The sequence below is a fragment of the Bison bison genome, unplaced genomic scaffold (assembly GCF_000754665.1).
Source record: "Bison bison bison isolate TAMUID 2011002044 unplaced genomic scaffold, Bison_UMD1.0 scf7180017864469, whole genome shotgun sequence".
NCBI classification, from domain to species: Eukaryota; Metazoa; Chordata; class Mammalia; order Artiodactyla; family Bovidae; genus Bison; species Bison bison.
In genome coordinates this window covers 3,014,510-3,037,551 of record NW_011495030.1, presented here as the reverse complement: position 1 = coordinate 3,037,551, position 23,042 = coordinate 3,014,510, and the positions used below count along the sequence as shown (strand labels likewise).

At 39.2% G+C, this 23,042-nt stretch overlaps 1 protein-coding gene across 9 annotated transcripts in view; it reads left to right on the top strand.

Moving 5' to 3' along the window:
- Positions 1 to 23,042, top strand: part of PIP5K1B (phosphatidylinositol-4-phosphate 5-kinase, type I, beta) — a 533,355-nt gene that overhangs the window by 382,775 nt on the left and 127,538 nt on the right. For all 9 annotated transcript variants that reach the window (XM_010860667.1, XM_010860666.1, XM_010860662.1 and 6 more), the window contains 2 exons: positions 5,217 to 5,369; positions 13,071 to 13,370. In XM_010860667.1, the coding sequence (XP_010858969.1) occupies positions 5,217 to 5,369; positions 13,071 to 13,370 (453 nt within the window). The remainder of the gene's footprint in view (positions 1 to 5,216; positions 5,370 to 13,070; positions 13,371 to 23,042) is intronic.

Below are 23,042 nucleotides of genomic sequence, written 5' to 3'. Positions count from 1 at the left end.
ATATCAGATCCCTGTGATATATGTGTATTTCTGCTTAGTCTTATGCTGTTGCATCTGGATTTCAGCCTGAATTACTCTGATTACATTCTCAGTACTATTAAAATTCACCAAGTGCCTGCTGATTACAAATTCATGTTGAAACGTGCACAGTTGGATGTGAGACAGCGTGGTGAGGGTGCAGCCGCGTGTATTACAAAGCAATTCAAATGCTCCTTCTTCCTTATTTGTTCCTAAATAAAGACCTCCCAGGGGAAGGGGCCCCAGAGCATCTTCACCCCATTTCTGCTTAGGCAACAAGCCTTTGGTTAATTTCCTTCTTTTCCAGGTGCCTGGGTATTCCCAAGTTCAGGGTGATTTAGGTTTATTGACACCCATAAGAAAGACAGCAGGGTAAATAATTAAACACCATTGAGGGGAAGAAGTGGCAGGAAAAATGATCTCCACCTCACTGTGCAAGTTTACAGCGTTGATTTGCCTTGGCAGAGCCCAGCTTGACTGTGCTTTGCATTCTTTCCAGGGTACATAGGGAGGCCCTGCAGGAAATAGAAGGCAGGGAATGAACACACTGCAACAGCTTACACAGTGAGGGTGCCAGGAAGGTACATCAGGGTACACACAGGAGCTTGTTGATCACAGCTAATTAACATGTTCCCATAGCTCCTCTTTATTTGCTCTGAAAAGGCAACATTTTGAAGAGGATAGCTTAGCAGAGAACAGTAACAGAGTTGCAAAGTGAAAAGCCATAGAAATCAGAGGTGATAATGGTAGAAAGGGTTCTGCATCCTAATGCCAACTTATTGTAGACTGACACTGTGCTAGAAGTGACCCCAAAATGGTTATTGAAAGAGGGCAAAACAACTGATTTCTCCATTCATATTCATCTGCAAATTGCATAATAAAGGAGTATTTGGCAATTAGTAACCAATGAAAGAGTCTCCAGTTTGTGTCACTGCTTCTGGAAGAATCTGAGACTTTAATTGGAAGCCGATGTTCACATCTGAATCCAGTTTTCCCTAGACAGCTCTTCCTGAATCACCCCCTAATTTCTCTATTTGCAGCCTCTAATTTCTGCATTCTTTGTTGTTTTTGTACTTTCACAACATTTACTCCTACCCACAAGAGGATTCTATGCCAGAAATCCAAACCCCATGGAACAAAGAATCAAAATCCTAAGAGAGTCTGGGATCTGCCTTCATTTTTTATGAGAATGGAAATAAATGAAAATTTTATTTAAATAAATTATTTATAAATAAATACACTTATTTTCCTGAGTCTCAGATTTGTCATTACACAAATCACCTACTTTTTCTTTAAAAAAGAAAAATTTTTAAAAGTTAATTTCTTTAATTGAAGTATAGTTAACTCGCAGTGTTGTATTGGTTTCAAGTGTACTGCAAAGTGATTCAGATATATAGATATATATATATGCATATACACTCTTTTTCAGATCCTTTTCCATTATAGATTATTACAAGATATTGAGTGGACTTCCCTGTGCTATACAGTGGGTCCTTGTTGTTGTTTATCTATTTTATGTAGAGTAGTATGTCTTAATCCCAAACTCCTAACTTATCTCATCACCCCCCACCCGTCTCTTTTCTTGCTTCACCAAGATCATCTTAGTGTGTACCTTTGAGTAGCCTTCTTGTCATGGGAGTTAGGCTGAAACTCTCAGTACATCCTAGGGCACTGCTGAGCATGTAGTGAAAAATGGCAACAGCCATGCCTAAGTGGTCACTCTTTGCCAGGGATTTAAAAAACATTTATTTTTAACACTCTGAGATGCTATCAAGTATATATCACCATCTTTATTTTAGAGACGAGGTTTCTAAGACTCCAAGTGCTAAATTACTCAAGGTCACATGACTAGCCACTGGCAGAGTCATGATTTTACAAACAGTCGGTTGATTCCAAACCCAGGCCTTTCCTTCCACTTGGACTCTGCCCAAGAGCGGGAAAGGTTCCCTCTGCTTCCTCTTGGCTTTTACAGCATCCTGTGTGGAGGCTGATGACTGTTTTTATTTTCCTTGCATATCCTCAACTCATTCTTGAGGTCTTAGGTTGCAGTGCTGCTTAGCAAGAGAGCTCCAGGAAGCAAGGCTGGAGGAAAAAGGAGAAGGTAGGGGATGGAAGTTGCCAGTGATGTTAAGAAAGGCAGTGAACTCTTGCTTATTTTTTTTCCTGGTGAATTCTGTTTCCCTTACCCACAGTGCTGCCAAAGCAGGATGATTTAAAAGGTAACATCTAGACACTGCCTTTTAGTCATTTTTCTCCCATTTTCTCTCTTTCTTCTCCTCCCTCCTTCCCTTCTTCCTCGTATCCTCTCAGATGTTTCTTTGATAAGGACTTACATATTCACAAACCCAGATAAAACACTTTGAAGGATGTTCAGCCCTGGTGATTTCAAATGCCTCCATCCTCAAAATACAGTTCCTTAAATCCCTGCTCTTGCCTCTCACCAGGGCTGGTCTGATCTCACACATTAACTTCCTTACGTTTTTTTCTGCCCACAGTGTTTCTATAAGTCAATAATAGGGATTATTAAGTAGTAAACACTAAACTCATAAACCTAAAATTTCCTGTTCTGCTGGTTTGGGGCACTACTTGGGGAGACTGACAGCCCTTCAGTTGTTGGTAAATTTCAGTCATTTATTTACAAAAATTTATCGAGTCCCTTCTGTGTACAAGGCACAGATCCTGAACCATATCAGAATTTAAGAGTCATGGTTTCTGCCCTCATAGAGTTTTATAGTCTAGAGGGAACTTGGAATAGGTAAATAGGCCATTAAGGTACTTTGTGGTACTCAAACGGTAAAGAATCTGCCTGCAATGCAGGAGACCTGGGTTCGATCCCTGGGTTGGGGAAATCCCCTGGAGAAGGGAATAGCAACCCACTCCAGTATTACCTGGAGAATTCCATTGGCAGAGAGGTCTGGCAGACTGCAATCCATGGGGTTGCAAAGAGTCAGACATGACTGAGTGACTAACACGGTCACGTGCTATCTTCTGTGACGAGAGCATCCAGTGCCAGGAAGCAGGTGATGTGGACCCGCAGAACCAGGCAGAGTTTTCCGGAGCAAGTGCTGTCCAGCAGACACTGAAGGCCAGCATCACTATACCAGCCTCCTTACTGAGTCTTCCTTCTGTCCTCCTACTGGGGCCTCTCAGCACAGCAGAGGGAGTGAGTGGTCCTCTGCTACAGACCCTCCAGTGGCTTTCAGCTCCCCTAAGTAAAAGGCCACTTCCGTATATAGCCTATATATTTGTCTGTCCCACCAGACCCTTCTGGCTTCTTCCCCTTCAGCTGTCCTCTCTGCCCCCTCTGCTTCAGCCGTGGTCTCCTTGCTGTGCCATGAACTCTCCAGGTCTCAAGATCTTAGCCTTTGCCCTTCCTTCTGCCTTCAGTACCCTTTCTCCAGATATTCCCCAGGCCTCTCCTCAAATGCCGCCTTCCCAATAAGGCTTTTAGTGACCACCTTGTCTTCATCATTGGTGGTACTCCCATCCCCCTTTCCCTGTGTCCTTTCTCTCAACAGCACTTAAGCACATTCTGATGTGTAAATTATTTACTTTTTTGTTGGCTGTTTCCTCGTACTACTGTATAAGCTTCCTAAGCACCTGGGGCAGTGCATCTATCTGCACTCAGTAGGTACTTTTTAAATGTTGAATGAACATGGATAGTGCATTTCTGGCATAGAACTAGAATCATATGTGATATTAACCAAATCATCCTAAGGGTTTTCTTGAAGAATCGGCAAGCCAAGTGGATGATAAAATCCGTATGTCAAGTGTTTAAGTGCATATACATCCTACCAAAAATAATTTGTTGTCATATAATGGTAGTCCAGTGTCTGTTGTCAAGAAAATAAGGTGTTTTTTTTTTTTTTGAAGGAAGTTTTATTCGGTGGTATTCAGCTAGATGAAGGTAGCATGGAGGTAGGTGGTTTCTGATAGAAGAAAATGCAGTCAATAATCAAGAGTGTGTGGCACACTTGAGAAAATGAGAAATAGTTCTCTGGAGTTAGAGTTTAAGGAGGAAAGGGATGAGAGAGAAGGCTGAAGAGCAGAGCTTTGTCATCCATGGAGTTGAATGCTGTGCTGAGAAACTTGGATGTAATTGTCTCTATTAACAGTGGAACCCACAGGAAGGTTTGAAGGCTTGGAAGGCTATGCAGTTTGGAAGGATCTCTGGTTTCCTGGTGGAGGATTCTCAGGAGGAGTCAAGAGTGAATAGCTTAGAACAGGTGGAGCTTGCCATATAATCAAGGTATGGAATGATGAAACCACTGAATTTCAGGAATTTGAAAAAGAGATGTCATGAATGGGGCAGATATTAGCAGTAGTCTGGATATGGAAGATGAACAAATGTGAAACATCAAGGATGATGTCTCAGTTTCTGGTTTGGAGAACAGAGTGAATGATGCTTCCTTTCTATAAGAGAGGGAAAAAGAGAGAAGACGGAGGATGGGGGAGGAACAGATGATCTAGTCAGCATGTATAGTTGTACAAGGTGTGCACCACCCAGAAATACCTGGCTAAGGTGAAGGAGTGAAGCCTGGAATCTATCCCTTCATCTGTTCACCAACCTTTTTATGGCTCGGAGCTGCATATACCAGGAAAAAAAAAAAAAGAGTTCCTTCTTTCTAATCACTACCAAGACACCACATGGGCTAACCACAGGCTGAGATGAACTTACTTTTGAAATTGTTACATATGAAGTGTTTGTGGTATAACTAAATAGAAATGTCTGTTACACAGTTAGACATACAGGTCTGGATCCCCTAGGGAGATCTTGGCTGGAGATGCAGGTGTTAGAGTCATCTCTTTGTTGAAATCACGAGTGAATGACCTCTCTTAGAGTAAACAGTGAGACAAGAATATGTGTTGGTGTCAAGTGAGGAATACACAGTGGGGACCACACCTTCCATTCTTATTTTCTGGGCACTTGCTAGAAACAAAGTGCCTTGGTCAACACCACTCTTGGGAGTTATTGAACAAATATGGTGATTCATGATTCTGTTATTAAGGTAAATGGATCAGCTAAATTTTTAGAAATCTCATAAGAGCCATGTTAGTATACCTAGAGTCTCCTCTTAAAGCTGTTGGAGAGGGCTTCCTGTTTTAACATGGGTAAGACATGTAATGCTCTGATTTTCTTTATTGGCTGCATCATACACATTAATGCATTTTTACTGCTTATGTATTTGTTCTTGTAGTATTCCATATGCAGTGAACCTCTAATAGAGCTGTCTAACCCTGGAGCCAGTGGATCCTTGTTTTTTGTGACCAGTGACGATGAATTTATCATCAAAACAGTTCAGCATAAAGAAGCAGAGTTCCTTCAGAAGCTACTGCCAGGCTATTACATGGTAAGTGCACGTAATTAAAGCTTCTACTTAAGATTTAATTACTTTCCTCCAGTTTTTTTTTTTTTTAATGCTTTTTTTATTTTTTCAGTAACTCTGGCATTTTTCTTTCTCCTTGGTGAGGTTTATTTTGCATTTAGAGTATACTAGGAAATTGATTGAATAGATTTTGAGAAGTAAGTAGAACTATGTAGTAGTCCTGGGCTCATATCCCACTCGGCCATCACCTAACTTGTGTGACCAGGAGTAAATAAGGTAAGCTCTGAGCCTCAGTCTTTGAAGGCTGGCAGACACCTGTCTTCCATGGTGGTTGTGATAAAGACAGGATCCAGGATGCAGGATAAAGGAAGCAATGTATTGCAGAGCTCTTTGTATGTAGTAGTAATATGAGTAGTTAACATTCATTGAGGATTAAGTTGTAAAACTGATGAGGTAATTGAGACAAAGATAAATGGAATCACTTGCCAAGGGTTATTTAGCTAATGGGCTATAGATCCGGGGCTTGAACACAAGCAGTGGGGTCCAGAGGGTGCGTCTTTAACCCGTGCACCTTATAGGGCCACGCATTCTGCATTAGCCACTTTTAGCCATCACACTTCAGAATTGAGGCTGTCATAGGTTAAATGTAACATGAAGATCACCTTCCATGGAATGTTTTAGAGACAAAGGAACTATAATCTAGCCCAGAATTTGGATGTGCTAAATATTTAGACAAGATTTTTCCTGTTTTGATGATAAATTCATTGTCACTGGTCACAAAAAACAAGGATCCACTGGCTCCAGGGTTAGACAGCTCTATTAGACATTCACTGCATATGGAATACTACAAGAACAAATATATAAGCAGTAAAAATACATTAATGGGTATGACGCATCCAATGAAGAAAATCAGAGCATTACATGTCTTACCCATGTTGAAATAGGAAGCCCTCTCCAATGTTTGTTTCCAGGCAAACATTTTCCTCAGTAGATTTGTTGTTTTCATACCTCTGATTTCTTTGTACTTTCATGGCAGTTATTAATTTTCTGTGATTGGAATGGTAGCAGGATTTCAAAAGCCACAGTTCTGCTATTCATTTGCTATGAGAGGTGGTAACTGTCATCTTTGTTTCAAAACAAAATTGATGAGATACACCATACAGCTCATTAGAGTGTAAAAATATTTTTAAATTCCAAAATCTGCTCAAGATAACAGTAACTGCCCTAAGTTAGTCTCACATATAAATATAGGAATTGAAAATCTAAACAAAAATCTTAGTGGGCAGCATACACAGATTTTAAAAGATTTTGATCCTGAACAAAAATTTTTTTTTTTTAGCACAAAAAATGTAGCACTGGAAAAATTTTTTTAGCACAAATTATCTACTTTATATTAGGGAAAATAGAAAATACAGAAAAGGAAAAAATGCAACCAACTGTATTTATTTTCTCAGAGATACACATTGCTAGTATTTGGTATATATCCTTTCAAATGTATCCTAGTCATATACACATTTTTAAATAATTTAAAATTGCAGTCAAACTCACATAGTACTCTTTGTTAATCTTCTAAGTGAATAAATCTTAAACTTCTCTATTTCTAAGCTTAGGTAGATTAGTCTCTTATTGTAGAACTGCACTGTCCAATATGGTAGCCAATAGCCATATGTGGCTATTAAATTAAGTAAAATTTTAAAATTTAGCCTAATCAAGTAATTTTATCCCAACCATGTAAGCTAGTATAACAAATAATATAATTCATCTTATTAACAAGAAAAAATGTGAGCATTATGTGGTTATCCATCTAAATATCCGAGAGAATTCTTAAAATTGGAAATTTTTACATAATAGGTAAATAAATCAATAGGCATAAAAACCAACATTTATCAATCTCCCAGAGTTCACATATCTTCATGGAGAAGAACAAAAGCTCTTTCATTGAAAGTAGTAGAAAAAGATAAGGATGCTTTCCATCAATGATCTTTTCTAATGTATTGCTAGAATTTCCAGCAGTAACTTTTTGAGTATAAAAAAACATAGAAGAAAAGTATAAACACTGTTCTGTACAGATGATGAAATTGAAAATGAGCAAAACTTCAAGAAAATAAACCAGTAGTTTCCAGAGGTAATGAAAATCCAGTAGATTTGCAGGATATTTGGTAAATAAATCCATCATATTCTATTATGTAGATCATATAAAGTTGGAGAGTATAAGGGGGAAAAAAGAATTCCATTTGTGATGACAATAATTTATAATGATTGTTATTAAAGATATAAATAAATGAAGACATACTATAATTCTGATTGGAAAGCAGCTTATAGTAAGTATAGCGTATGAACAATACTCCAAAAAGAATTTATAAAATGTTATTTAATAAGAACTCAAGTGCTTATGTCTATAAAACAAATGAACAAGACCAATATGAAGGAAACTACAAAATGTTATTGAAGGACATAAACAGAGTTCTGAAATAATAAATGTGCATCATTCCTGAACCCAGAATTATAATTTTAATTGCCCACATAAATTTATAAATCCAGTCTAATTCCAATCAAAAATTCTAATAGGATTTTTTCCCCTGAACTTAACAGAGCTGGTTCATTTGAAAGTGAAAACAAATATTATATTAAGAGTAGTTTTAAAAACAAACAGGAAAGCAAGCCTATAGAAATGGACAATACATTTTGGCAAAGGAGAATATGTTAGGCCTGCCATAACATACACCAGAAATGTGTAAATCTGTACTAGTATTAAAGTGGTGGCTTTTGTACAGATCGAGACAAAAAGAGCAATGGAGTCAAATAAAGTGTCCAGAAATAGACTCGTGTGTATTTGACAACTTATTGCCTGACGTAGGAGGGACTTAAATTCAATTGAGAAAGGACAGACCGTTTAATAAATGGTTATCCATTTGAAAGAAGAAAAAATCCCCCTTTTCAGATCTTTTGCATACAGTTACTTGCAGACAAGGGAAACAAAAGCAAAAAAATAAATAAATGGGACTGCACCAGACTAAAATACTTTGCACAATAAAGGAAACTATCAATGAAATGAAAAGATCACCTACTATATGGGAAAAGATATTCATAAATGATATATATGATGAGGTTAATATCCAAAGCCTATAAAAAAACTCATAAAACTCAACTTGAAAAGTAAATAATAAGCAACTCACTTAAAATATCTTTTAAAAATGTCAAAAACAGGCACATGTAAAGATGCAAATCAAAACAGAGAAATACAAATCAAACCTCAATGAGGTATCACCTCACACCAGTCAGAATGGCTGTGTTTGAAAAGCCTATAAATAATAAATGCTGGACAGGAAGTGCAGAAAAAGAAGCCCTCCTACACTATTGGTGGGAATGTGAAATGGTGTAGCCACTGTGGAGAACAGTATGGAAATTCCATGAAAAACTAAAAATATATCTACCATATGATTTTGCAATCCCACTCTTAGGCATATAGATGGAGAAACTCTAATTTGAAAAGATGCACCCCAGTGTTCCTAGCACTATTTACAATAACCAAGACATGGAAGCAACCTTAGCATCCCTCAACAGGTGAATGGATAAAGAAGATATGGTACATATATAAATAATGGAATATTAATCAGCCATAAAAAGTAAATAATGCCAATTGCAGCAACATGGATGGACCTAGAGATTCTCTTACTAAGGGAAATTAAGGCAGATAAAGAAATATGTGGTGTCACTTTTATGTGGAACCAAAAAAATGCAAATGAACTTAATTTTAAAACAGAAAGAGTCTCACAGACATAGAAAACAGACTTACACTTACCAAAAGGGAAAGGGGTAGAGAGAAAAATTAGGAATTTGGGATTAATAGATATACTACTTTATATAAAATAGATTAACAACAGGGTCTACTGTATAGCACAGGGAACTATATTCAGTATCTTCTAAAAACCTGTAATGGAAAAGAATCTGAAAAAGTTACTTATATATGTATAAAGTTATATATATATGTGTGTGTGTGTGTATATATAAAACTGAATCATTCTGCTGTACACCAGAAGCTAACACATTATAAATCAAATATACTTCAACAAAAAATGAAAATAAATTGGGCACACTATCTGACTAGACATTTTCCCAAAGAAGATATACAGATGGCACAGGAAAAGATGCTTAATATAACTAATCATCAGAGAGATGCAGATCAAAGCCACAGTGAGATATCACCTCACATCTGTCAGAGTAGGTATTATCAAAAAGACAACAAATAGAAAGTGTTGGCAAGGATGTAGAGAAAAGGGAACCCTCATGCCCATTGATGGGAATGTAAGCTACTTTACTGTGGAAAACAGTATGGGGATTCCTCAAAAAATTAAAAACAGAACTATGTATGATCCAGAAATACCACTCCTGGGACTTATTCAAAGGAAACAAAAACACTGCTTTGAAAAGACACATGCACCCCTATATTCACTGCACCATTGTTTTACAAAAGCCAAGATACGGAAGCAACTCAAGTGCCCATCATTAAGTGAATGGAAGAAGAAGATATGATATACATATGTAATGTTCATTACTCAACCAGAAAAAAGAATGAAATCTGGCCATTTGTGACCACATGGATAGACCTAGAGGGTATCATGCTGAGGGAAATAGCCATACAGAGAAAGACAAATACAGTATTGTTTTACTTATATGTGGAATCTGAAAAACAAAATAAATGAACAAACATAAAACAGAAACAGCATCATAGACAGAGAACAAAGAGGTGGTTGTCAGAGGGAAGAAGGGTCAGGGGAAGAGAGAAACAGGCGAGGGAGATTAAGAGGTACAAACTTCCAGTTGCAAAATAAATAAGTCATAGCTATGAAATGGACAGTGTGGGGACTATATGTAGTATCTTTGCATTGTGATAGGTTTTAACTAGACTTACTGTGATGATCAGTTTGAAATGTATAGAAATATCTAATCACTATGTTGTATAACAGGAACTAGCATAGTTATGTAGGTCAATTTTACTTCAAAAACGAGCACATAGAAAAGGAGATCAGATTTGTGGTTACCAGAGGTGGGAGGTGGGGGGAAGGGATAGTTAGAGGCAGGTAGTCAAAAGATACAAGCTTCTAGTTACAAGATAAATAACTACTAGGGTTGTTAATGTAAACACGATAAATATAGTGAATACTGCTGCGTGTTATATATCAGGGGTCCCCAAACCCTGGGCTACACACTGGTACTGTTAGGAGCCAGGCTGCACAGCAGGAGGTGAGCAAGTGAAGCTTCATCTATACTTACAGTCACTCTGTGTCACTCATGTTACGGCCTGTGCTCCGCCACCTGTCAGATCAGTGGTGGCCTTAGATTCTCGGAGGAGTGCAAACCCTACCGTGAACTGCACATGCACACGATCTAGGTTGCGCACTCCTAATGCGAATCTAATGCCTGATGATATGAGGTGGAGCTGAGGCAGTGATGCTGGCCCTGGGGAGCAGCTGTAAATACAGTTTTCACTAGCCCAATAAATGTAATGTACTTGAGTCACCTAAAACCATCTCCTCCAAAACCCCTGGGTCCATGCATGGAAAAATTGTCTTCCATGAAACTGGTCCCTGGTGCCAAAAAGATTTGGACTGCTGTTACACATGAAAGTTGTTAAGAGAGTCAATCCTAAGAACTCTCTTCTAAACTTGCTGTGATACTCGTTTCATGATGTACATAAGTCAGATCAGTGCTCTATGCAAACTTAGTGCTGTATGTCAATTATATCTCAGTAAAACTGAAAGAGAAAAATTAATCCCATACAGAGTAAAAACCAAATGTAATCACCAAAACTATTAAAAACTTGTAAGAAGAAGGAAGAAATTTATAACCTTGGGGTATAAAAAGCCTTGCTAAATAAGAAACAAAAAAAAGCATGAGAAGCAAGTTCATAAATATAACTACATGAAAAGGCAAAACATCTATAAAACCAAAAATAATGCCAGATATCAAATTAACATAAGCACATAGACTATTTCCAGAATGATAGAAACAGGAAACAGTTTCCACAAAAGCTGGGAAATGGGGGAGGGATTAAGGATAGAAGAGAGAGTTTTCATTATATAAATGCCTTTTAGTAAACTGTTTTTTGGTGCTTCCCTGTTGGCTCAGTGGTTAAGAATCTGCCCACCTATGCAAGAGACATGGGTTTGATCCTGGGGATGGAAAGATCCTCTGGAGAAGGAAATGTCAACCCACCCCAGTATTCTTGCCTGGAAAATCCCATGGACAGAGGAGCCTGGTGGGCTATAGTCCATGGAGTTGCAAAGCAGCTGGATGTGACTTAACGACTAAGCAACAACAACCCAAAAAATTATTTTTTAGTTTTCCCATACTTTTAAAGTGAAACAAAAGCAGACACATATTCCTTATTTTTATAGCCCAGTGATCTGATGGTTAAGACTTTGTGTTTCCAGTGAAGCGGGGCGTGGGTCCCATCTCTGGTTGGGGAAATTCTGCAAGCTCTGTGAGGCAGCCAAAAAACAGTTAGATTGTCTATTTTTGTAACAAAAAAGACAACATACTGGAAGAAAATATTTACCCCAAGTAGAAGAGGAAAGTAATAAATATCCAGAATATATCAAGAACTCCAACAATGACAAAAAACCTAAGGAAAAATGAGCAAAGGAGAGTAACACAAAATTATCTTTAAGAGGTGGCTAAACATACATAAGTGGAGAAGGCAATGGCATCCCACTCCAGTCCTCTTGCCTGGAAAATCCCATGGACGGAGGAGCCTGGTAGGCTGCAGTCCGTGGGGTCGCTAGGAGTCGGACACGACTGAGCGACTTCACTTTCACTTTTCACTTTCATGCATTGGAGAAGGAAATGGCAACCCACTCCAGTGTTCTTGCCTGGAGAATCCCAGGGACGGGGGAGCCTGGTGGGCTGCCGTCTCTGGGGTCGCACAGAGTCGGACAGGACTGAAGCGACTTAGCAGCAGCAGCAAACATACATAAGAATGTTAAATTTCTCTAGTTCTCTGTGTTATTCACATTTAAAGTAACTTGAAAACACATTTTCATTTTTCACCGACCTTGCTTCCAGAGATTGTAAAGTGGGATAATATTCAGCATTGCTAAGAGTGGTGGTATATATGTAACCCTATGAAATGTGGTTGTAAACTGGTCTGGTCATTTTGGAAGACAATTTCTCAGGAGCTATTAAAATTTTAAATGTCCACCCTTGTACCCCAGCAGTTAATTTTCTCTTGAGCTACCTTAGAGAAAAATCACACATGGCACTAATCACATCTCTGCCTGTTTTAGTTGTAACTAATTAAAGAAGGAAATTCTGTCCATTTTCAGTTCTGCTGTTGCTGCTGCTATGTCACTTCAGTCGTGTCCGACTCTGTGCGACCCCATAGACGGCAGCTCACCAGGCTCTGCCATCCCTGGGATTCTCCAGGCAAGAACACTGGAGTGGGTTGCCATTTCCTTTTCCAGTGCATGAAAGTGGAAAGTGAAGTTGCTCAGTGGTGTCCAACTCTTCGCCACTTTTAACACCCTGAGTTCAGAATGATAAAGTTGCAGTTCCCATAAGCTGACTTAGAAACTAGATTTGGAACAGCAAAATTTTAACAATGACTGTTAACAAGAGTAATCACATTCCATTTCTAATTATCATTTTACATGAAAATGCATCATAGTGGAGTGTTGCTTTGTAAAAGTACATTTTAAACATTTTTTTTTCTTTTTCTCTTTTTAGAATTTAAACCAGAATCCAAGAACTCTTTTGCCAAAATTTTATGGACTGTATTGCATGCAATCAGGGGGCATTAACATCAGGATTGTGGTGATGAACAACGTTTTACCACGCTCCATGAGAATGCACTTTACGTATGACTTGAAAGGCTCAACCTATAAGCGAAGAGCATCCCGAAAAGAGAGAGAGAAATCTAGCCCCACGTTTAAGGACTTAGATTTCCTGCAGGACATGCATGAAGGATTGTATTTTGATACAGAAACATACAATGCACTCATGAAGACACTTCAGAGAGACTGCCGGGTAAGGAAATGTCATTGTTGTGAATGCCTTTGCAAAGCTATCTGTGGTAATGTACTTTTTTTAAGGAAGGTCCAAAGGCCAACACATGGAATGCCTTCATTCCCAATCCTTGTGCTGATCCATGCTTCCTTGTCGTTGAAGGAACTGGTGGATGACGATGCAGTTGTCTGGAGTCTATTAAGTTTACTAATAAGATAAGTCAGCCTTCCTTGATCAAATGACACAAAGATTTTTGTTTCTTTTCATCCTCTGTGGGAAAGATAGTTAAAGTGAAGGGAAAAGAAATTTGGGTTTAACACAGTGATTATTGAGAAAAGCCACATGGACGAAGTAAGATTCCAACAGGGGAGAGAGACTTAGAGAAAATGCACTTAATGCAATTGATAAATGGATCTCTAGAAATCTGTTGTAGATGCCAAACCATGGGATGGATTCATTTACTGAAACTGCTTTATATGATCTGTGTAAGAAATGATCAGGAGTGAGATTTGACAGAGCAAAGGCCTTTCCATGCAAAGTAGCCAAATCCTTTATCAAAAGGATGCGAGTTCTCAGCCAGCAATGCGTAAGAAAAAAACTAAAACCAAAGTTGAGGATAAATATTTCTGACATGGTAAATTTACAGAAAGTAGGTAAAAGCCCTTTTGGAGAAATAGATGAGAATGCAATGAGAATGTAACTCTGCTGGGTTCTGAAGGGTGATGATCATTTGATCAAAAGATTGTCAGGGGTGTTATTTCTTGGTCCAGATGAACTTTTGAGAACCACTCAGTTCTCAGCTGAGTTGAGCATGTTGGAAATGGGCCAAAGGAATGATGATAAGGGTTTGGGTCCAGGCCTGATCAGGGCTTTCTAGAAGAGAGGACAGGATTCATGGGGCCTGATCACTGGGAAATATGCAGTGTGTCTTGGCTTCCTGGGCCTTCTGTGGACCTGGTCAGATGACCCACATTGTTGCTGGGGAGGGAAGATCCCTTCTCTGCCAGGCTTGAGCTCAGCTGAAGGTGAAGAAGGCAGTCTTGACTCCTCGTGTAATGTATAAAGTAGGGGATCCTCCCCGAGAAGCACAGCCCACTGTCGCTGTATTTTGTCTTTCTCTGTGTTAGAACATTTATGAAAACGCAGAAAGATGCATTCTTGGAGTCGTTTCTTTTGTTGGTAGAGGATTTACCCCACAGTTCCTGTTCTTTAGCTGCCATTCATTGAATGCTTCAAGATTGCCAAGCTAGCCTAAGATTTTCCATTTTTAAAAAATATTGAAGTATAATTGATTTACCATTACAGTGTTGTGGTAGTTTCAAGTATTCAGCAAAGTGATACAGTTATACATATGTGTGTGTGTATATCCTTTTTCAGATTCTTTTCCATTATAGGTTATTACAAGATACTATCTTGTTTGTATATATATATATCTTATATATATAAGATATATATACAATATACCTTGTGCTATATAGTGGGTTCATGTTGGTAATCTATTTTATATATAGTACTGTGTATATGTTAATCCCAAACTCCTAATTTATCCCTCTCCTTCCTTTTCCTTTGGTAACCATAACTTTGTTTTCTATGTCTCTGAGTCTATTTGTGTTTTGTAAGTTCACTTGTATCGATATTATTTTTTTATATTCCACATAGAAGTGATACCATATGTTTGTCTTTCTCTGTCTGACTTAACTTCACTTAATATCCTAAGTTCATATTTCATTTCATTATCTCAGCCGCCATGTGACATCAGTACCATTCATACTCCCATTTTTCTCTCTCTTTTTTTTTTTTTTTTCAAAGTTATCAGTACATTTTAATGGCTACAAAGAATGCTAGAATTAACATCAGGTTTTGGTATGAACATACATTTTCAAAGGAAATGAGACACTTGTAGAAATGGTAAAGGCTTAACCATCCTGGGATGAGATGTGAAGAAACAAGGTAATTTATTGGTTTGGATTAGATTTTGGTTGCAAGAGAATAGTTCTGTAAATTAAACACAAATTATTATTATTAGATTTGTTTTCTCATGGCAGATCCTGGAGATGTTGGTCCAAGGGCTGGTGTGCTCTGTGGAACCAAGCATCTTCTTTCTTACTAATCAGACATTCAGGCCTCTTTTGTTAAGTGACCATAGATGCCCCCAAATTTGCTTCAACTCCAACCTTCATGTTGTCCTTCTAGCATTTGTTGTCCACTCCCAGCTCAGAGCAGAAAGGCCCTCTCAGCCTGGTCCTTCCCTCTCACGTTCCACTGTTCCTGGGCAGGCTGTCTTATGTGTCCTCTTCACTCTAGGTGGGCCTGGGGTGTTTCAGAGGAAGTCCCCCAACAGGTCCTTGTTCTCATCTAATCCCAGCACTGCCCACATGAGAGTCACTAAGCTACTCTGTGATGACTGCACAGAGAGGATACTTGTTCACTCCTCTTTTTTTTTTTTAATTTGGAAGATAATACTCCTATTTTAATTGGTGAATAATTAAGTTCTTAAAAAGATTAAGAAACCTGTCCAGCATCATCTAGCCAGTTAGTGGCAGAGCCCACCCTGTTTAGGGACAAAGCATGTGTTCTTAACAACTGAAATTTACAGACTCAAATGTAAGGATTTTTTTTAAACTATCTTTTCAGAAATCATGGGAAGAACAGTGAGAACCAAGCAAAAAAAAATATCCAGCTGAGCTGTTCAGATATCTGGGTGCATATGAGTGACTCATATTTTTCTTTAAAAAAGAATAAAACATACATACATTTTAGTAGAAACCTTTTTCTATGCTTTTCAACTCTGACAGGATGTGGGTGAAAAGTGACTCTCAGTTCCCCAGAGTTTAGTACAGTTTTAGATTTGCTCTGTGTGTGTGCATGTGTGTGTGTGCATGCGTGTGTGTGCGTATATTTCTTGCCTCTTTAATATGGAAAGCCTTTTTCCTGCTGCCGTCTAAGGCTCCTATGCCAGAAAAAAAAAAAGAAAGGTCAAATGTAAAAAGCCATTGCACAGGATTTGTCTGTTTATTAGCATTTCCTGAGCCCAGCCCTGATAGAACGAGGTCAAACACAGCTCTTCTTCAGCAATGAGTCCCTGGAGATTTGCCTTTTTATTTTTTGAGGATTTGTTGTGCTGAGGAACATAAAGGTCAAAGTAGAGGCATCATAAGCCTAACTTTCTCTCTTTCGTTGCATTTGAACCTGTAAAAGACACAGATGATGAAACTTCCTTAAATTGCACGTTTATCTTCAAAAGGCTCTTCTTGGGGTGGTGTTCGGGCATGTGAGAGGCATGCTATGGAGGAACCTGAGTCCCTTCTGTGATCTGCCTTGGTGAAGACCAAGGCCTCTGTGATCTGGAGTCAGCAGCTGATTCTCAGATCAGAGCTGCCTGGAGGAGGGCACGTTTCTAGAATGGTAGGTCTTAATATTTAAAGGTCAGGGACCTCTTTGCAAAATTGACGAAAGCTGTGAACTGTTTCCCCAGAAAAATGCCCATCCATACACCAGTTCATGAATCCCTTGGAGCCCATCATCCCCCACCCCTACCCTACCCCACCCCAGGCAGAGGACTCCCATCCTAGAGCTGGGCAGACCCATCTCGCTCTTTCTTCAGGTCATCCCCTGAAGGGCTAGAATAGGTTGTGTGGTTGGCATTGCCTACAGCGTCTCTGACCCTGACATTTCCCTCACTTTGTAGAAAACTGACTTTAGTGCCAGACAAGGTGCTATGGAGATCCAGGGAGGATGTGAGATCACCCTGGGGCTGGTTCCAGCCCCAAAGGATGGAGAATCTCTGCTATTAACATTCCTCTGAGTGAGGCATTACTGCTAGGGCTCTAGAAATGAGGTGTGGGACTGCACTACCGTGTCAGCAGCCTGGCCAAAGAAAGGTGAGCTAGATCCCTGTTCAGATACATCCCTCCATGCACTTATCAGACATATGTATTGTGGGCCTACTATGTGCCAACATGGGGTAAATGACCTCTATTTTTAATCCATTGCCATTCTGTGTATTAGTGCTATGATGGTGTTCTAAGGCATTTATAGGGATCAGAGTAGGTAACATCATAGTTTGGTTTTGAAGAAGAGGAGTTCTCCAGGTAGGCAAAGAAGTAGAAGCGTATTTCTAGGCAAAGAGAGTAATATGAGTTAAGCATGAAATGGCATAGCATGTTCCTAGAACTAGAATTGTTTGGTGTTGTGACAGTTAATAGTAAAGGAACATGTGAGGTAGGAGAGAAAAGCAGTCAGGAGCCAAATAATGTCAAAAGCCCCTTTCTGGGGGTGCCAGGTCCTCTTAAGGGCTTAGAAGTAGTAAAGCCAGGAATCCCAGACCTTTGGACCCCAGCTTCTCTGCCGTTCCCAGATAGAAAAGATAAGCCTCCTAACTTCTTCCTGCCGTCACTCCTACTTCCTGCCCCCACCTCTTTCATATTTCAGCTTGACATCTCAGAACCCAGGGCTCCATTTGCCTGCATGACTGCTGGCTGGACGATACCCGCCTGACTCACTGACCCAGCTTGACCCACATGCATTGTGCCCTATTCCCCACAGACTACTTACTTCCCTGACTCCCCATCAGAGCTGCTTCCGGACTCTGCATCCAAAACGGCCTGAACTACCTTAACCCACACTGAGTGCTCTCGACAAGGGCCATCTTCCCCTGCACCCCCTGAGCACCCCTGAGTCCTTTTCCTCAGCTTTCCCAGCCCAGCCTCAGGCCCTTGCCTATAAACCTGCCCCCACCCCACTTCTGGTCCATCCCTATCAACTCCTCCACGTGGCACTCTGGCTGCTTGGCAGTCCTCTAGAAAACAGAATGCACTTTATCCTTCAACCTTGCTGAACCCACTCCCCCACAGAATTCAGAAAAAGGACTCTTCCCAGAAGCAGGAATCCAGATCCTGGTTCTCCTTGACTCCGACACCGCTGTTCCCTATAGGCTATGTCTAGGGGAAATGAACGTGGATGTAATGGGGTTCCCTTTCTGGAAGCATTACCTCTTCCTTAGCCTCACCCTCTGCGTGCTATGACAGCCATCTACACCCATAAGAGAACTTGGCCTGGGGTAAGAGTCATGCCAGTAGAAAGTACCACCAGGACAGTACAGGTCACTTGTCATCAAAAGCAGAATGTAGGATTTATTCAAACAATCCCCTGTGGTCCCCGTGTGACAGACAAGCTGAGAGGCGCATCCTGTGTGAACACTGCTCTTTCCAGGTGCTCCGTTGTCTTCCCATAGCCTGATCTTCTGCCTGTCTTCTCTGGCCCGGGGAATGTGATCAGCATGAAGCCAGTTGCCCACTTCAGTTCCCTGCAGCTGCCCTTCCCATCCTCCTTTCTTGTCCTCTTTCTCCACACTCAGTAAATCACCACATCCTGTCCAATCTGCCTCCTAAATAACTCTTGGCTGCCCGCTCCCTCCAGATGCACAGCCTCTGCCCTTGCAGAGACCCTTCCTTGCCTGGTGTTTTCACTAGCGTTGTCTTTCAGTATATTTCCAGTGCTGCCCCCAAAGTCATCCTAAGTTCAGAAGACCACCAGCTCTTGAAGCCATACATACGTCATAGCTTGAAACTTTCAGACCCTTCCTGATTTGATCCCTTCTGCTTCCCCAGATGCTCCTTCAGTGTCCTTCTTCAGCCTTGTCTCTCCCCTTTCTCCAGAGCATCCTTACTCCCCAGCCATTCTGATCGGCTGGACACTTTCTCTAAAGGTTTTGGTCTTTTCAGGCATGTCTCACCTCTCTCCTTCACCTGGCCCCTGCCTACTCATCTCAGGACTACCTTCCCCGAAGACCACCATGCAGTGGGTCCCCCAAGCCTCCAGGATTAACCTCTTTTTTGGAATTGAAACGTGTAGTTCCTTGAGCCTGAGGATGAAACCTGACCTCATTGCCTGGTGCTTAGTCAGTACTTAGTAACAGTTCATTGAAATACATATTTGAACAAAGGAATAAATTATCTGATGATAGAGGAAGACAGGTTTAGGCACACCTCCAAAAAAAATCTATCTTTGGTGACTTTTACATATCTAGCTGTTTTTAAAGTTCTGTCTCTTTTGGAAGAGGCATCCAGTTTCACTGCCATGCCTGCCAGATACAGCCCTGAGAATTATATATATTTATATATATATATAAGAATTTATATATTTATATATATATATATATAAAGAATTTATATATAATAAAACAGATGAGTTCCCTTTTGAATCACTTGGGTTTTTTTAAAAAAGCTGAACTGATTGTCCCCATGTTCAAAGTCATTTGTGCAACAAAAGTATTTTTATCTTTCAATTATTTTCCCATAGAAACAGTATTATAGTCATTTGAATTTATTTGATGCTGATTCTTGTTTCCTTTAGGTACATGTCCTGTCTCCTTAGCCAGACTAAATGTCTCAAAGCCTAAAGCTCATTGCTTATACCTCTCTACAACTGTGTACCTGGCTTATTGTGTACATTCAATACATATGATGAAATTTAAAATGACTTGAAATTTATGTATTAATTTGGAAAGAACAATTAGGAACTATTTGGTATTCATTTTTTAAATTTACTATAATTCTTCTCTGACATAACTTACATGTGAAAAATCTAAAAAGTCTCAATCATTTAATTAGTTTGATACATTACTACATCCTATGGTATTTATTGATAACTCTGGGGATGTGACATTGATACAAAGTATATTAGTGAGAATTCATGTTTGCAATTCAAATAGTTTATTCCTTCATGTGGGAGTCATATCAGACAGTCTTGATAATTAATAACCTAAATGACTTATTTTGCATTTATTATTTTTTTGTTTAGCAGCAAACTTATTAATTTTTATTTAGTGTGGAACCAATTTTCTTTTTTTACACAAACATCTGTCACCATAAATATTAATATTAATGAAATATTCATGAAACTAGTCTTAATACTGAGACTTTTTATTTTGCAAACTGGGATTTCTTTCTGTGTATGGCAAGTTCTAAATTTGTAGATTAGATTCTTCTCAGCTCTGGACATTTGTATGGGTTACAATGTAGGTTATTTTCTGTAATACTTAATTTAGCATAATGTTAGTGCTCACCACATAGCTATAATTTTGTTTAGCAATTATGTTTTTTGCATTTAGTTTAGACAGATTCTTTTCTTTTATATATATATATTGGTTGCCTTCCAGTTATCTTTAAGGAGGAAAAAATGCCTCTGACCTAATAGAAAAAAGATGTATATCTTTTACTGATGACAACACTTAACATTTAGGCTGTTTTCTTTATCAGTAAGGAATTGAATTTTGTTTTTAGACCTCAGCTAAAACATGGGAAGAGATATCATTGACTCCATATCTCTGTTCCAGAGATGAAAGGTTACTTCCCTGAAAAGATATAGATGAATGCACTGTTTGGCAAATTAGGTCTTAAAAACACTATAATCTCATGATATATTTATTTGCTCCATTGTTTTAAATTATGAGTCTTGCTATCTCTTATTAGCTATATTGATAACATTGTAATACCTACATAAAAAAAAGATAAAGTTGTTGAAAAAATAAGTAAATAAAACCAAATTATGGACTCAGAGATTGTTTCAGCTAAAAAAAAAAAATCATTAAGTTTCTGAGAAACAGTGAAGCAATGCCTTCTGTGCTCTGGTCTAAGAGAAAATGATCTTGGACATAGAACTCTGTACTATCCAGGCCAGATTTCCCTGTGAAACTGCAAAAAAGACATTGTCATATATGCAAGGACTTTTTTCCCCCATTTTATTTTATTTTTTAATTAATTTATTTATTTTACTTTACAATATTGTATTGGTTTTGCAATACATTGACTTGAATCCACCATGGGTGTACATGTGTTCCCCATCCTGAACCCCCCTCCCACCTCCCTCTCCATCCCATCCCTCTGGGTCATCCCAGTGCACCAGCCCCGAGCACCCTGTATCATGCGTCGAACCTGGACTGGCAATTCGTTTCACATATGATAATTTACATGTTTCAATGCCATTCTCCCATATCATCCCACCCTTGCCCTCTCTGGCAGAGTCCAAAAGACTATTCAATACATCTATGTTTCTTTTGCTGTCTCGCATACATTGGAGAAGGAAATGGCAACCCACTCCAGTGTTCTTGCCTGGAGAATCCCAGGGACGGGGAGCCTGGTGGGCTGCCATCTATGGGGTCGCACAGAGTCGGACACGACTGAAGTGACTTAGCATCATACAGGGTTATCGTTACCATCTTTCTAAATTCCATATGTATGCGTTAGTATACTGTATTGGTGTTTTTCTTTCTGGCTTACTTCACTCTGTATAATAGACTCCAGTTTTATCCACCTCATTAGAACTGATTCAAATGTATTCTTTTTAATGGCTGAGTAATACTCCATTGTGTATATGTACCACAGCTTTCTTATCCATTCATCTGCCGATGGACATCTAGGTTGCTTCCATGTCCTGGCAATTATAAACAGTGCTGCGATGAACATTGGGGTACACGTGTCTCTTTCAGTTCTGGTTTCCTCGGTTTGTATGTCCAGCAGTGGGATTGCTGGGTCATATGGCAGTTCTATTTCCAGGTTTTTAAGGAATCTCCACACTGTTCTCCATCGTGGCTGTACTAGTCTGCATTCCCACCAACAGTGTAAGAGGGTTCCCTTTTCTCCACACCCTCTCTGGCATTTATTGGTTGTAGACTTTTGGATAGCAGCTATTCTGACTGACATGAAATGGTACCTCATTGTGGTTTTGATTTGCATTTCTCTGATAATGAGTGATGTTGAGTGTCTTTTCATGTGTTTGTTAGCCATCTGTATGTCTTCTTTGGAGAAATGTCTGTTTAGTTCTTTGGCCCACTTTTTGACTGGGTCTTTTATTTTTCTGAAATTGAGCTGCAGGAGTTGCTTGTATATCTTTGAGATTAATTCTTTGTCCGTTGCTTCGTTTGCTATTATTTTCTCCCATTCTGAAGGCTGTCTTTTCACCTTGCTTATAATTTCCTTTGTTGTGAAGAAGCTTTTCATTTTAATTAGGTCCCATTTGTTTATTTTTGCTTTTATTTCCAATATTCTGGGAGGTGGGTCATAGAGGATCCTGCTGTGATTTATGTTGGAGAGTGTTTTGCCTATGTTTTCCTCTAGGAGTTTAATAGTTTCTGGTCTTACATTTAGATCTTGAATCCATTTTGAGTTTATTTTTGTGTATGGTGTTAGAAAGTGTTCTAGTTTCATTCTTTTACAAGTGGTTGACCAGTTTTCCCAGCACCATTTGTTAAAGAGATTGTCTTTTCTCCATTGTATGTTCTTGCCTCCTTTGTCAAAGATAAGGTATCCATAGGTGCGTGGATTTATCTCTGGGCTTTCTATTTTGTTCCATTCATCTATATTACTGTCTTTGTGCCAGTACCATACTGTCTTGATGACTGTGGCCTTGTAGTAGAGACTGAAGTCAGGCAGGTTGGTTCCTCCAGTTCCATTCTTCTTTCTCAATATTGCTTTGGCTACTCGAAGTCTTTTGTATTTCCATACAAATGGTAAAATTATTTGTTTTAGTTCTCCAAAAAATACTCTTGGTAGCCTGATAGGGGTTGCATTGAATCTGTAGATTGCTTTGGGTAGTATACTAATTTTCACTATATTGATTCTTCCAATCCATGAACATGATATATTTCTCCATCTATTTGTGTCCTCTTTGATTTCTTTCACCAGTGTTTTATAG